This window comes from Musa acuminata, chromosome BXJ1-11 (genome assembly GCF_036884655.1).
Source record: "Musa acuminata AAA Group cultivar baxijiao chromosome BXJ1-11, Cavendish_Baxijiao_AAA, whole genome shotgun sequence".
Taxonomy (NCBI): Eukaryota; Viridiplantae; Streptophyta; class Magnoliopsida; order Zingiberales; family Musaceae; genus Musa; species Musa acuminata.
Genome location: NC_088337.1, coordinates 4,104,743 through 4,120,788, shown reverse-complemented (window position 1 = coordinate 4,120,788; position 16,046 = coordinate 4,104,743). Strand labels below are relative to the sequence as shown.

General features: G+C 36.9%; 3 protein-coding genes across 5 annotated transcripts; 1 reads left to right on the top strand and 2 right to left on the bottom strand.

Moving 5' to 3' along the window:
- Positions 1-819: 819 nt before the first annotated feature.
- LOC135596388 (bZIP transcription factor 53-like) lies at positions 820-1,254 on the bottom strand. The gene has a single exon (XM_065088446.1). It carries the CDS (start codon positions 1,252-1,254, stop codon positions 820-822), a length of 435 nt encoding a protein of 144 aa, XP_064944518.1.
- A 3,442-nt stretch (positions 1,255-4,696) lies between these two features.
- LOC135596939 (probable bifunctional TENA-E protein) lies at positions 4,697-8,037 on the bottom strand. Its single transcript, XM_065089237.1, has 3 exons — positions 7,872-8,037; positions 5,707-5,924; positions 4,697-5,239 (listed from the first exon to the last, which is right to left on the bottom strand). The coding sequence occupies exons 1-3, from the start codon at positions 8,019-8,021 to the stop codon at positions 4,927-4,929; spliced, it is 681 nt and encodes a 226-aa protein (XP_064945309.1). The 5' UTR covers positions 8,022-8,037; the 3' UTR covers positions 4,697-4,926.
- Positions 8,038-8,891: 854 nt separating this feature from the next.
- Positions 8,892-15,588, top strand: LOC135581856 (uncharacterized). Of its 3 annotated transcripts, XR_010481070.1 has the most exons (4): positions 8,892-9,120; positions 14,333-15,005; positions 15,244-15,374; positions 15,478-15,588. XR_010481070.1 is itself a non-coding variant. In XM_065089236.1 (3 exons), exons 1-2 carry the CDS (start codon positions 9,048-9,050, stop codon positions 14,995-14,997), a joined length of 738 nt encoding a protein of 245 aa, XP_064945308.1. In that variant the 5' UTR covers positions 8,892-9,047; the 3' UTR covers positions 14,998-15,005; positions 15,244-15,588. The 3 variants fall into 3 exon arrangements, 2 of the variants coding, with proteins under 2 accessions (XP_064945308.1, XP_064945307.1); XM_065089236.1 differs by having other exon boundaries at positions 15,244-15,588; XM_065089235.1 differs by lacking the exons at positions 15,244-15,374; positions 15,478-15,588 and having other exon boundaries at positions 8,893-9,120; positions 14,333-15,233.
- The last annotated feature ends 458 nt before the right edge of the window (positions 15,589-16,046 follow it).

The following is a 16,046-nucleotide window of genomic DNA, read 5'->3' as shown; positions in this document are numbered from 1 at the left end:
ACATATGAAAAAGCATCCTACTGTGCTCACTAATAAAGAGTACTTCAAAACCAAAGGAAAGTTTGATAATTGCAAAGAGCCAACAAGGAAAGCATCCTGAAACAGTGAGCTTGATTAACTTCAACTAAAAGATATGAAAACATGTGCATGCATCTGCGAACAGAGCATTTAGAGTTTACCGATGACTTAGAATAATTGTTCTGACAATCTGTCTCATAGAGCTAATTAGGAAGAAGTTTCTCACTTCTACAGTTCCAAATGTAATAATAAACGATCTGCCGTTTTTTTTAAGAACCAAATTCATGACCACTTTGTTCAGTTAACACAGTGACATCCATATATAAGATTTAGAATTGAAAGCACAGATTATTTGCTCTGAACTGAATTCAAGCAGTGCCGACGCGGTCATTATCCGATAGGTGTTCCTAAAAATCATGGACATCCAATGAATGTTTGCAAATGACATAGTAAAAACCTTGAAGAGATGACAACAACTATAACAAAAAACTAAAGCCAGAGATACTAAAGACCATTGAAAGAATCATTTTGTTCTCATTTCAAGATCTACGCCAATCAACAATAACAAAAATCACATGCAAATGTTATAATCAGAGAAAATCTTATAAGCAGCCAAAGCAACATTTGCTGAAAGGTAAAATTACAATAAGCACACAACCATACATCACTTACTGACTCGAACCAAAGAAAAAGCTAATTTACTGCGACTCAACAAGATGAAAGCATAAGCAGCAAAACAAGGAACTAATAGCCCAATCAATGGAGACACATGCTAGATAGACCTTACACAACAATGACATTTCAGAATTGCAACATGTCAGCATTGGCCATGATTGGTTGTGCCGCACGGGGAAGCTGCAATGGCTTCAGGAGAGGATCTGGTATCTCCGGTATGTCCATGGCCATTCCACTGACCTCCTCAATGAAACGGAGAACAGAGTTGATCGAGTGCAGTCTCTCTGTCAATTCACTCAGCTGAGCCCTTAGAATAGCGTTCTCAGATTCCACCTTGACGTACTGCTGTGTCGCCAGATTGATCTGCACGTCGATCTGGCTGTTTTGGTTCTTGAGCTGCTCGGCTTGGTTTATCAGATCATCGAGATGCTGCTGCTTCCTCATCCTAGACCTTCTTGCGGACTCCCTGTTCGAAATCATCCTCTTTCTCTTCCTCTCATCGGACGTCGGCTGCGAGTCTCCTTCAGAACTCGAAGCGCGGCGGACCGGAATGGAAGACATACTCTTTAGCAGGGGTGGTTCTCTGATTCTAAGCTAATAGAAATTGGTTTGAACGGAAAAAAATGAAATGAAATGACTGGATCACGCAAAGAGACTTAGTTCATGAGATCACATAGAACCAGTAGAGGAGGACCACGGAGAAGGAGTGGAGGAAGCAGACGCTGAGAGTAGCAAGATTCATAAAGGGTAGAAACTGGTTTTCAACAGAATTAGAGACGAAAACATCAAGATCATCAGCCCCCTCTAATTACTTGCAAGAACAAAGACCAACACCGAAATAACAGATCTTTCAAGAAAAGATTGGCCTCCAAATAACAGATTTTGAGAAGCGCAAGCTCTCTAAACGGAAGGGTCGATTCCAAAGATCGGATTCTGAGGATCGGGGCTAAAAGACAACAACCCAAAAGCCAAAATCAACCCCGAAAGATAAGATTTTAAACCCGGATGTGTATCCTAAGAAGGATCCCAGCCAAGGATAAACCAGAAGCCACAGAAACCAAAGAAAGGAACTAACCCTTAAGAAAAGGAAAGGAAACAGAGAAAAGAAAGGAGACAAAGAACACTTATCTGGAACGGAAGCCAAAACCTAATCCACCCACACAGCAACCAAACGAATGAAAGAAGGGAAAAGAAGCCATCGGCTTGTCTATTTATAGAGGAAGCCGGGCCATTTTGGGACGACGTCATCGTCTACTTCGGTGCCCTCAAACGTGGGCGATGACTTCAGCTGGCCCGGCTCGATGCGGTGGTTTCGTGCGCTGGAACGCCATGGTTGGACGAACAGAGCTGTCAAGGAAGCGTGTTCAACTTGCCAACTATGTATCGCCCGGAAGGGAAGCTTCCCTACAGGTTCCTAAAAAGTATCGGTAAAATTACATAAACATCCTCACACAAACTCAGAACTTATATATATATATATATATATTTATATTTATTTATTTATTTATTTATTTATTTATTTATTTGATTTTGTTGAGTATAATATAGTAGATCCTAATATTACGGAAGGTCAAAAAAAAATCAAATGAATGAGAATATATAAAAAAATGTAAGAGCCCTCGTGCTATAACAAGTAATAAATGAGTTCATATTTTCTTAAATTCAACGTCAATACAAGTCTAAAAGATATAATAGTTTTAATATTCCAACTAAATAATTTTCATTGTTAAATCCATCATTTCTAAGTGTTATTATAGATAAAAAAATTTGACTGAGAATTTCACTTGAGGATAAAAAATTTATTTATATATAACTCATATTTTCTCTTTAGTTCAAGAATATAAAATAAATATTTCTCATTTCTCATTTCTTATTTTCTTCTTTACGAGCTCTTGAATGACAAGTCATTAAAAAAAATCAGAAATTTAGTATAAGTTCAATAAATTAGATATGTATAGAGACCAAACAATATCGTACCGTATCGGTGTTTCAAAGTTAACTCAGTACAATACGGTACCGACGTACCGAGCGATATATTAAGGTCTACTGAACGGTACACCAGCCTGTAGCATCGTTACAGTATACACTGTAGCATAGTCCGTCCGGTAACGAACGGTCTATGTATCGATAGCCTGTTGGACCGGTACGTACCGTCGGTACCGGACAGTATGATTCGATATGACAGACTTTGATAAAGACTATTTTGTATAGTCTCTAAATACTTATTTGATAAAATAATATTTAGTGTATATTCGATAAGCTATTTCGATCTTTAAAAATTAAGATAATACATCCATAAGTGCTAATTGGACTCATATGTCTGAGTCTTCCAAAGATAATAATCATATTACACACTCATATAAATATTAAAATTAAAAAAAATAAAATAATCGATGAAAATGATTTGGGTTTATTAGGACACCAAACGAAGTAACATTTAAATATATTTATTGAATAATATATTAAAGGATGAAAGATGCCATTTCCAAACTCGAAAGGAGAGACATGTAAAAGAACTCGGAAAGTGAAAATCAGAAACATTAGTTGGCTTTGACTGTAACCTTTCGTTAGATCCAATGTGTAGGTGGGAATATTCCTTTAGGATAATATTTCTTTTGTTAGTAATGGAGGGTTAGTAAATAAATCCCAAGTTGGAATGATCAAAACAAGATTCTTTCCTTAGTCTCTAAGGAAAGAAATGGAATAATTTTATTTACATCACCAACCTACTCATCTGCCTTCTTAATGCTTACTATCTCATCAATTATAATATATAATATTATTATCTAGTTTTTAATTATGTGCAAACAAATTTGGGAACCACTATTCAAAAATCGTATGTGCCTTCGGTGAGTTGATTCCTACATTTGCTTTCCTCCGTGTGAGTTGACCCCATTGGGCAGCTCCTCGTGCAAGTTAGTCTTGCTGGCTACCCTTCTCCTCTTCCTTGATCTATACCTCTGTGGGTAGGTTAGTCATGTCGACCACCTCTCTCTACATACGAGCTAGCCCACAATGTTTCTAGGTCCAAAGAGGACACATGAGCGATAGTAAAAGTAACACAAAGAATAGTCAATAGTATATTACAGGAGACGACATTGGCCCGAAGAGATATGGATAAATGATCTTTTCATTCAATCAAAAGTGTTTTATGAAAATTTTAATAATTAAGATGTTTTATTAAAAAAAATTTATATTTATTTAAAGAGGAAAGTGAAAGCATGCTTGTACATGTTTAACTCTCCTTTTCAATTGTTTCATTGTATAATATTTTAATATTAAAAAATAGATTGCAATTTCAGAAACTTTATTGTTGAGAAATCAATTTTTTGTCAACAATTGCCTGTATGCAAAGAGGGAAATAGCTTAAGCATAACTTTTCTCTGTATTTTATGATGAATCATTTTAATATTAGTAGAATTTAAAGCCCTTCTTCTATCCTGCATAGGAAAAAACTCCAAACATTATCTATGGTATTTAAAATTATATTCTTGGATGATTCATCTTTTTTTCTAATAACATATTATTTCCTCACCCATTGCATGCATAGTTTTTATAGACACTCTTTTTTTTTATATATAACTTTGAAACAACTCCTTAGTGAGTAACATCTAAAACATGATATCATAAAACAAGTTGGCATCTTTCATCATTTGATAATTAATGATCACAATAAATTTGGGATTCAATGTAAATAAATAACAAAGTGTATATTTGGTATTAATCTTTTATGCAAATTGTTTTTTTGGTGGCATCTTTCATTTGGTTGATGAATCCCACACCATACAGAGTGGTGGCATTGCTGTACCAGGTTACAAATATAGCATCGTATCTCTTCTTAAGGATGCAATGCTGGATTGGCTGAAAGAAAATTCTTTTACCTGTTCTTGGGGAATTCTTTCTCCCACCTGGATACTCCAACCTTGTGTAAAGAATTTAATTTGATAGTGGGCTTCTTCAAGACTTGCGAGAGGACAATCAACTCTAGACAACTTTGCAGCTCTTGCCAAAATCAATCAGTGATAAGGCATATGTAAGAACAAATACATCATAGTTTAGTTCACCTTGTTACATTGGCTGAAACTTCTGATAGGACACATAACTGAACTGTCTTGGTTTACTGGCAGACATGTCTCACCAATTTGACCATTGTCACATAAAATCATCTAAAAATCTACTTGAAGATTTGTGTTCCATATATCAAAGTATTACACAATCCTAATAACATTGCCCTCATTCACCACAACTCATGTTCCAAAAGTTGAATTCATGCTCAAGAACACAAACAAAAGCTTCTTCAGCCTTTCGTATAATATCACTAGAAGCCTTCTCCAAGCACCTGTCTGCAATCTTTTGTAGCGAGCGGCAATAGTGCCCAAAATTAGCACTGCCCCATCTCTGGCAGGTCTCCATAAGTTCTTCTGGAGTCTTTGAACTGCTATCAAGGCAGAGAGAGAAGCTCTCCTGGTAGACAGTTTCAATGGCCCAAAAAGCAGTGATGGCTACAGCATAATCGACCTCTGGAAGCATCAAACTTTGTAGAAACCTGTCATTGACATTAAAAGTATTTAGCTTTATCTGCTATGCTTGCAAGTTGCAACTATCTGGGATTCCCACTTTAATCTCAAGAAGAAGAGTTTTGTCTGATATCTCAAAGAACACAGATTGAAAAATGTTCCTAGTTCTTCGACGAATAATTATTTGCAATTATGTTCTCCGGATCTTGACGATGATTCTATGGGAGAAAAGGCAATATGTTTGAAAATATGCTCCTAAGGTAGACCTATGGTTTCATATACCCATATGCACCTGACCAATTTTCACCAGTCCAATCGAGGACCAACAGTGGACCACATAGCTCTAAATCAATTGGTCTTCATTATTTTATTATTATTATTGGTGATATTAGATGGTATAGGACAGTGATCGCCTGGTATCATATCGGCCCAACAAGGAATCAAAATCAATATTAAACTGAGATTTTAAACTTTGGTTAGAGCCAGGAAAAGTTACCTGCAATACTCCAGATTAGCCTTTTGCGGAACAATACCAACTAGTTTAACGTCCCACTTGGAAGCTTCTTTTCGAAACCAAGCTAGCTCATCACTTAAAGATGCCATACCACCTAAGAGTATTTCCATGTCTGATTCATCATCCGAGTGCTTCCAAGCCTTTAGCAGAACACTTGCTAGAAAGGGGACAAATTCTTTCACAAATATATAATCCTGTGCCTGCTCATTTTTATAAAAGGATTGATAACATGATTATATAGAAAACGTTAACTAATCAGAAATTTGAAGAAAAAAGAATTGCACCATGAACATATAAAGAGCTGAGGAAGGTTACAGTCCTCTATGTGAATGATCAGCTGCTCACTAGAGAATTAAATATATTGGGTATCCTTGTAACTAATTGCTGATATGCGAATATAGAAATCCTGAGCAAGTATGATATTTGGATATCCTGAGCTTTTACTGCTGATACAGGGGTATAATCAACTGATCAACCCTTTGTACCTTTTAGAATGACTACTGATTTCTACATGTATGATTCAGTGTCACAGTGTTCTTGTGCCAAGAAGCAAGTCAAAAATAACACAAATCAGCAGTATGGTTAATACATAATACACAGGACAATTAAAAATAAGTATCTGTATTATTGAGGCATAATGGCTGATGATAAGTGGTAATTGCAGTATGTTCTTTGGTATTTCTTCCACATTTCTAGGAGAGTGAAGAGATAGTTCTGGAAGCCCATTAAACATGTCTAACTCAGATGTCTTTTATCCTCTTAAAGCATGATAATAAATGAGTTGAAAACACCCAAAGACCACACTTGCTTCCTGCAGAAAGGAAGATAACAACATTTAAGAAGATTCTGTATCCAACACAACCCTTCAACTTACTCGCTATGAAACAACAGAACTTGCCATGGAATTCACTCTGCCACTGCACAATGACATCATAGGCATTAAGCAATGGGAATATAGAACAAGAATGAAGTGAGCAACCAAGCAAAAGAAGAGGAGAAGATGCGGATGATTTGAGGAAAAAGATGTAGTATAACAAATCAAAGTGCTATACTGTATAACAAATCAAGTGCTATAATGTATTAATATGTGGATGTTGGTGACTTATTAGAGCAGAAATAACAAAAAATGCACTAACTCTAACATTTTTGGCACAACAGTTGACATGGTTATTGCTGCGTGATCCAGTACATAAAGGTTGCCACAGATAAACATTGTCATAATTCTCTTTAAAGCAGCGACGAAAAGAAAATGTCAAGCTGATTTTTTACTTTCTTAATTCTCATACAAACACTAAATCACTTTTTTTTTCCTTTTGACAGAGGTCATCTAACGTCAGATGCTAGAAGGATAGTTTCGATGGACTTGTGTGCTAAAAAATTCAGCTTGTTTAGCACAACATTTAAACCATAGAGTGTTGCCAAGTTATCCCTTCAAAAGCCATGGAGCCTGTTGCTGTTCAAATATTTTACAGAAGAAAAAAAGATGACTCTGTGATGAAGAAAAAAGATGACTCTTTGCAAAGAAAATCTCCGTAATTCAACCAAAGACATTTGTACAACGAACCATCATTTCAAGAATAGCCAGCATGCCATAAAGCTAGTTATCTTATATGTTATCTAGATGGAGGAAGAAGCAAATATATTTAAACCCAAATCCACTATTATCGTGTCGATGCAGATAACTACTATATGCCACTGCTCTGATTCATGAATGTGCAAATTTCGAGAAATCAAAAGCTTCCTCTGAAAAGAGAGCAATCAAAAGAATGAACAAACCATATGATGAACACTAATAAATAATATAGTGGTGAAACTAATAGTTGTATTTGGCAAGACTGGACTGAAGAATTGATGAAAAATGGTACCTTTCTCTCATCAAACGTACGTATCGGTAGTAAATAAAAAAACTTGAGTTTGGACATCAAAACTGGAGTTGCACTTCATGCTGATAACCAAAAAATCTAGACATTGTCACAGTCAAATATTCACCCTCCTAGCTAGCAAGAAAAATTTAGCTAAAAGCTTTTAAATAAGACAATTACCCGCAAAAGTGTGCGAGAACATCGAAATATCCCTTTTTGTCTGATAAAAAAGATTTAAGATGATACCTAACACAACAAAAGGAAGAGTTTGGATCGATTTCTTACGAGCCATCGCTTGAAGGCGGAGAGGTCGACGGAGCCATCGGAGATGCCGACGACGAAGGGGTGCTGGGTCGCGCGATCGTACATCGGACGGTGGCTCTTCACCCACGAGGCTATTCTCCCCATGTCGCCGCTGCTTCTTCTGCTCTCCATCGTCCTCACGGACGCCGCCTTGTCCCATTACTGTGTAGAGATATAAGATGAAGTGACTTTTGCACATCAACCCCTATCAGTTAATTATTTTACATTTTTATTATTTATAAATGTTTTCTTCAACAACTTTATTTATATATACAAAAGTATTTATTAGTAAATAAATATAGTTTTTTAATTTCAACATTTTTTTGGAGCTATTATGTGCTGATGATGATATTGACGATTTGAGATAATCATTAGAATATATGGAGCATGTTCTTCACTACTAAATTAAAATTGAAGCATCAAAGTAAGACTTTAATTTCTCACTTTAGAAAAATCCTACTAATGGATGATGAAGTTAAATCTCACTAAAATATATTCTATTCAAGATTATTATACAACTTTTTAAAGGGGGATAAATATTGTTTATTTTTTAATTAAAAATAGGATAATTTAATTTGAGTTGTAATTTCCATTATATAAAATTGATGACCAAACAAAAATTACCCATTATGTATATATATATATACACACACACATATATATATATATATATATATATATATATATATATATATATATATATATATATATATATATATATATATATATATGTATATATATAACGATCAGGAGAGACGTGCATGTGGGTTCACGCATCCTCCAATCACAACCAGGTAAGTAGACGGGTAACTATTAAGTGAGCACGAAAAGAAAGCATGGGGCTTTTTGTTGCTGACACGTGTCGTATGTGATCCTACGACATCATGGGCCTCGGCGTTGAAAGGTGGCCCAATGGGAGGGGCGCATTTGATGTTTGGTCGCTCGTCTATGGTACCGGAGCAGACCGACGTGTTCCTCCTTGGCTCTGTTACCCTCGACGCGGTCGTCGACGCTTTTGGTTGCGTTTGGAATCTGGACGCCCAAAATTAGACGGAGACACTCGGGAAGTCGTCTTCTCCCACTCACAGTCACCGCCTCGAGCTCCGAATCGCTGAGAAGTCTGAGAGGTGAGGGTGGTGGTTAGGGTTTCAGGTGCGGATGATGGACTTCCAGAAGCGCCGGGTTCAACTCCTGCTCTTCATCGCCGGTCTGATAACCCTCAGCATGACAGGTTCGCCTTGGTTCGACCTCTCTACTTCGCGTTTCTCCTCTGGAATCGTCCCTTAATTTATGCCTCTTTTGTGTGATGAGCGTCTTTCATTTGGTCGGAGTTGGGCTTCGACATGGTTGCGGCTGTGATGCTGATCTCTTTCTATGGGGTTTAGAAATGCGTGGGTTTGGGGAATCGACGTCTTTGACTCTGATTATGGCATGGTGGACAAGTGAATGGAGGATATGGGCTTAGTAACTAATGATTGTTATGTTTTAGGGCTCGGAAACATCGATGCACTCAGTACTCGGATAAATGAGGTGCATTATAGCGGAGCAAAGAGTTCATAACCGTATAGGGTTAACATAAAGCTTTTCTATTGTTCATGCAATGATTTGGTCGTGGAGAGTGTCTAATAGAATCAATGATCAGTTGGATGGGATGATATGCAGTGTAAAATGCAGCGTATGTTCTTCTTTCATTAATGAATTCAGCAGTACAATAAGATGTGCCATATTGTCATATGTAATTGTTTGTTTACTAGAAGCTAATCTATCTGGTTGACTACGGAGATATTGCCTACAAAAAGATGTTTTTGCTGAATGTTGTGCTCCGTTTAATAGGAGTAACATTGATCCAGATCAGGGGTTGGCTTGATCATACTTGATCTTGCCCATCCCCTTAATCTCCAGTTTATAGGTAATCTCCAGTTTATACCTATCCTCACCCTCACACTGTATTGGTACGGGGATCCCCATCCCCATCTTTCAGTGCACCATCAAAGACAGAAGGAGGTCAGAAAAGGAGCGAGCGTGAGAGAGAGAGAGAGAGAAAGAGGGAGAGAGTAGGGTCAATCAGAGGGTTGGCACTATTGGAGGTATGAAATCACCACTAAGAGAAATATATATGTAGAGAGAGAGAGAGAGACGCTGAACCTCCAAGGTCAAGGACTTTTAACATGAACACCACCAACAAGATATCAGAGTTACGTTTAATGGGGTCCCTTCTGATATTTGAGTTAGACAGGTAAGTAGGCTAAGCTTAAGGTAGCAATTAGATGAGACTACAACCTTGGACCCTAGGCAAAATTTATAGGTATGAGAGTTTGTTTGATAGTGATAGCAACTTCTTGCCGTTTCTACCTCAAGCCAAATAAGGATTCGCTGATGTAGCAGAGCAGACTGTAACTGCTCACAGGATGAGGGCAATCCTTCTGTATTACTCTATATTGGCAGTTTCTCTGTGTAGATCTTGCAATTTATTTTTTTATATTGCTTTTTTTTTTTTAAAGTTTCATTTTCTTTTGTCATTCATTCATCTAACTATTTGGATTACATAAACTAAATTACTACTGTGTGATATTGGCTTCTTGTAAAAAAACACAAATTTTGTATAAAATTGTTCCTAATTACTTCAGCATTAGAATCCACTAAGATTTGTGCCTCCCTCTCCACTTGAATATAAATCCATTCCTCCCCTATATGAAAGGAAAATGTGTGTCGTTGAAGTGTATTAGGATTAGGGATTGAGTCTTGAAAGAGGATACACAAAGGAAAGGTTGGGTTAGTGTATTTTAAGACTCATGTCAACCTTCGGGATTTCATCAAAACACAAGTCAGACTCCAAATAACCAAGGAGTACCAGCCCCAGTTTTGCTGAGATTTAGTAGATTTTATCTGAGTGTGCACTTGGGTTTTCATGTCACATTGATCACTGCAGTGAAATTTTCCTTTTACTACACTTAAATATGGTGTGATGGCCTTTGGCAGGGATATACTTCATCATGATTCATCTAAATGAGTGAATAAGTGTCTGCATAATTATTGTGTTGGACTTTCTAATTATCCATCATCATTAAATAGGATGTGCTATGATTTGGGAACTATATATATTAGGCCACCAGTAAAATAACGTAGTTTGAGTGAGTTTGTAATGATCTTGCCTCTGATTGATGGGAATGACTTATAGAAGCCTGTCTCGATCATTTTCAGCTGACATTACTAGTTTCAGCTAAAAGTACTAGTATTAATTAACCAAAACCACCATAATTGATCCAATCACATTCTCCCTCCGCTTTCTCTTCTGATGATTTTTTTAGAAATATATCATGTGTTATTAACCTAGACCATTACAGGGTATAGGTGAGGTTCATTCCAGTTTTGGTTAATTAAGTGTCCTTTGAAACTGCATTCATATGACTTCTCATGTGAACCATTATGATTCATAGTTGACTATTGTACCTAACCTTAATACAGTAAATGCTACTTCCTGTTCAATCTTCAGTATCTTCCTTGTTTATGGTTTAGGAGGTAGTCATAAGACAGAACAGTGGTATATTTCTTCTCTATTCTCTACTCCAACCTTCCTCAGCTTCTTCTCACACCCTGGCTAGGCAACTTATTTTGCCTATTAATTCAGCACTCCTTGCATGAATAAGTAATCAGTCTATTCAGGACTATGAGGAAAAAGAATTAAATCTAATGCTTGAACTTCAATTCTTGCTTTTAATTTTATGCTCAAAAGCCGCTATTAGTAGTTCCTTATGCTCTCATTGTTTGAAGTAACATGATAAGAGTTTTAGTATTGCTTCTAGTTTGATATGTCAAATTTAAGGAGACTCTAGAAATGAAAGGCTGTGGGTTTGGTAAGACGCATGGATTAGCATTTGATCAATTTAGGTACAATGATAAAGATGTTGATGATACTTGGGAATGGTTTATTCTTCGTTTTGAAAGAATTTATGTTGAGTAGTTATGTTGTAGAGCTTAATCATGTGATTAGTCCTTGTGTCATTGACTGTTGCATCAATTAGTTGACTCGCCTCTTGAACCAGAAGCATGTTGAGGAGAAATTTTCGTGGTCTTCTTTATATCAGATTGTGAGAATATGGCACACCTTGTGGGTACTGGTGTTTTTCCCACCACATTTGTGATATAGCCTTAAGTCTGGGTTGTGGAAAGGAGGTGTGTTATTCTGGAGTTCGATACTACCTGAAGAAACACTTCAAAGAGTGAGTATAGTCCTCCAAAGAAAATGGATTTTATTCTCTTTTAACACACTGCACTACTTTCACACCATGCTCTACTCAGTAGATCACTAAGGATCAAGGTTCTGTGTGACCAATCACTAAGGTTTAAGGATTTGTGCAATCTCTGTTTGACAGATTTGTGTGAATACAGATGTAGAGGGTCAAAACGAAATTTTGTGGAACTGGAATCCCTGATGAATATAATCCCAATCCGATATGTTCTTCACTACCTTCATCAGAAACTTTTAAGAGAGTGATATTGATTTGATCAACTTTGCTATGTCATCTTTTACTAGTCTCATTCTCTTCTATTTGATTAGCACTTTACTTGCTTGTTTCAACCTTGAGAGAAATTTGTCAATGTGAAAGTTTAGTTCTGTAATGGTGACCATACAAAGATCAACATAAGAAAATGGAATGCCTACTCTTTTAGTGACTTGCATCAGTCCGCAATAATAGTTCTACTGAGCTTCTTATTGAAAAATCCCACTCTTTTAAGATGGGAAAGAATCAAACTAACCAAGCAAATTAGGGACACTTTATGAAGTAGTATTAAATGGTAACTGTACTTATGGGTGTAGTATTTACACGAAATCAAGTATTTACGAGAATAAAGTGATATAACGTGAGCCTTATCAGCAGTGGAGCTAGAGTTGCACTTACCTGAGAAAAAGTAAAGAGCGCATACAGGAGGCTCGATCAAATACTTTGCTTGGTCATGCACAATGTTGCCTGCATTTTACGATTCAATGATCAGGATCAAAGTGGTGCTTAAAAATCTGGATCTTCTCTCCAAATCAGGATTCCGTAGGATCATAACAAGCAGCCTTGTTAAAATTTTCCATGTTTTTTGAGTCAGTAATTATAACAAATTTTTAGTTCAGTTATAACATTTCCGAATAAAGATCATTAATGTTTGGTTATTTAATAATTTTGAAGTTAATTTAGACTTCAAATTTTAGGTGTTTCTTTTTTTTTGGAAAAATAAATATCGTATTGACTCATTTAGGAAACCATTGGATAAAGTAACTCTGATATTCATTTCTTGAGCATGTTGCAGTGCACTAAAGGGAGGTGCATAGTGGGTTTCCTGGTAGAAGTAAACATGCTTTTAATTTATTTTCTTTCTATTTTTTAGAATGGTGTTTATTCTTCATTCATCCAATTTAGAACTAACTTTATTTCCCATTGAATTCATGATTTCTTAAATGAATCACTTCTAAAAAAAAATAGAGAAGTATATTGATTCACAATTATTCACAAACTGATCCTGCCTGAGATCTTCTACAATTTGTGGTGCAATCCTGATCATTAAAAGCTTACATGATGGTGTAATCACCTTTATACTCCATTTATCTTCTAATAAGAAGAAATGTGGTGAGGAACACATTTCAGTTATGTTCAAGAAACATTGAACACAAACCAGCTGATGACACAACGATATGTTTTTTTTTTACATGGGTACCTAAGAGTTACTACGCCAGCAAAAGAACCACTAGCTATATGGAAAAGGTTCTGAAGAGTGATGCTAGATTCTTTACTGGGTTTCGATTTGCCTACTGCTGATAACTCCTGCTTAAGAATTTTTGGGCATGTTATTTGAGGTCCATGTAGCTCAAGTTATTCCAGTTGGTTACTTGGTTGTGACAAATGGCATCAAAACATTTGTGAATGCCAAGTGGATCACATAATCCATGTGAGATCTTTTGCATGGACCACAACAAAATGACAATTATCATGTGCATCGAGATGGGAATTTATTCGGGTCAATCCTGATGTTGGAATATGGAAGATTCTGGGCTAGCCTTGATAAGTGATGGATACCTAGATAAGAATTTTGTACTGTCCTTGACAAGATTAGGAACTTGAGTAGGGAACTTGGACATCCAAATCCTCAGAAGATGAGAAATGATTGGATTTTATATCTGAGTAGATTAGCCTGCTATTAATAATTTGGGTTTTAGTAATCATGGGACACATTAGATAATGCTTGTTATTTACATGTTGTGCCAGTTGACCACCTTGTCATGACAGTAAAACGATCTTACTAAATTTAATCTTCAACATATATTTCTTATCCCTATTTATTTACATCCATTTCTTCGGAACCAACCAAATCATTTTTAATGCAACATCTATTTCTTGTTTCATTTGTGGGCACATGATTTACAGACATTACTCTCTATCACTCTGTTTCTCTTGCAGCTGAAAAATTCAGGGAATTTGTTGGAGAGGAAGCTTCATCCAAAAGTGGGAAGTTTACATTTTTAAATTGCTTTGACATGGGATCTGGAAGTCTTGCCTGTGTGGTCAAAGAGGGGGTGAAGCTCTATGTATACAATATCAGAAATGCACATGTGGAAAGAGCAAGGCAACTAGCAACCGAGATTGCTCTAACTGAGGCATTGACAGAAGGTCTCAGCGCCAGTGTGGCCGCAAAGCAGGCCCAGAAAACTGGAGCAAAAGCTGCAAAGGAGGCTTCTAGGAAGGCCAAGCGCATTTTAGGTCCAATCTTATCGTCGGGGTGGGATTTTTTTGAAGCCTTGTACTTTGGGGGAACTATGACAGAGGGCTTCCTCAGAGGGGCTGGCACCTTATTTGGGACCTATGCAGGAGGCTACCATGGAGAGCAGAGACTGGGAAGATTTGGTTATCTTATGGGCAGCCATCTTGGTAGCTGGGTGGGAGGAAGGATGGGCCTGATGGTGTATGATATTGTAAATGGAATTGACTACTTGCTCCATTTTGTTCAACCAGAAGAAGAAACTAGCTCTGGTTCCGAAGATGCATATAACTCAAGAGAAAATGTCGACTATGAAAACCCTAGTGAGCAAAACCCTGAAGCTTCTGAGGACTGGCGACTCTTCTGAAACAATCAGTTAAGTTAGATTCTAGTTATTGGAGTCGTGTATAATAACTTTTCCTCATATTCCATCTATCATTACTATTTGCCTCCCTCCTGTTTGAGCAGGCAATGAAGTAAATGTCTGACATTATTAGTCATGGGATCCATGGTGCATAGAGTTTCTTATTGCTATTGAACTTAAATTGTTGTAGCTGGTGACAGCAATTATATGGTGGCTGAAGCCTATCTTTTCCTTGTTTCCTTTCTGCAGAAACATGGCTGAAGTGCATCAGTTTGTGATCTGTTCCCACCATGCTTGATCTGTTCCTTCTGTTTGAACAGGCAATCAGTTTGCATGATGAATGAAGTAAATGTCTGACATTATTAGTCATGGGATCCATGGTGCATAGAGTTTCTTATTGCTATTGAACTTAAATTGTTAAAGCTGGTGACAGCAAAGATATGGTGGCTGAAGCCTTTCTTTTTCCCTGTTTCCTTTCTACAGAAACATGGCTGAAGTGCATCAGTTTGTGATCTGTTCCCACCATGCTTGATCTGTTTGAACAGGCAATCAGTTTGCATGATGAATGAAGTAAATGCCTGACATTATTAGTCATGGGATCCATGGTGCATAGAGTTTCTTATTGCTATTGAACTTAAATTGTTAAAGCTGGTGACAGCAAAGATATGGTGGCTGAAGCCTTTCTTTTCCCTGTTTCCTTTCTACAGAAACATGGCTGAAGTGCATCAGTTTGTGATCTGTTCCCACCATGCTTGATCTGTTTGAACAGGCAATCAGTTTGCATGATGAATGAAGTAAATGCCTGACATTATTAGTCATGGGATCCATGGTGCATAGAATTTCTTATTGCTATTGAACTTGAATTGTTAAAGCTGGTGACAGCAAAGATATGGTGGCTGAAGCCTTTTTTTTCCCTGTTTCCTTTCTACAGAAACATGGCTGAAGTGCATCAGTTTGTGATCTGTTCCCACCATGCTTGATCTGTTTGAACAGGCAATCAGTTTGCATGATGAATGAAGTAAATGTCTGACATTATTAGTGATGGTATCCAT

What these genes read in the sequence shown, in the direction of transcription:
- LOC135596388 (XM_065088446.1), bottom strand. Translation starts at nt 1,254, where the DNA reads ATGTCTTCCATTCCGGTCCGCCGCGCTTCGAGTTCTGAAGGAGACTCG.
- LOC135596939 (XM_065089237.1), bottom strand. Translation starts at nt 8,021, where the DNA reads ATGGAGAGCAGAAGAAGCAGCGGCGACATGGGGAGAATAGCCTCGTGG. An exon ending in CCGCCTTCAAGCGATGGCTC is followed by an intron (nt 5,925 to 7,871) that starts GTAAGAAATCGA and finishes AAAAATGAGCAG; the next exon opens with GCACAGGATTATATATTTGT. An exon ending in GCTAATCTGGAGTATTGCAG is followed by an intron (nt 5,240 to 5,706) that starts GTAACTTTTCCT and finishes TGTCAATGACAG; the next exon opens with GTTTCTACAAAGTTTGATGC.
- LOC135581856 (XM_065089236.1), top strand. Translation starts at nt 9,048, where the DNA reads ATGATGGACTTCCAGAAGCGCCGGGTTCAACTCCTGCTCTTCATCGCC. An exon ending in GATAACCCTCAGCATGACAG is followed by an intron (nt 9,121 to 14,332) that starts GTTCGCCTTGGT and finishes TTTCTCTTGCAG; the next exon opens with CTGAAAAATTCAGGGAATTT.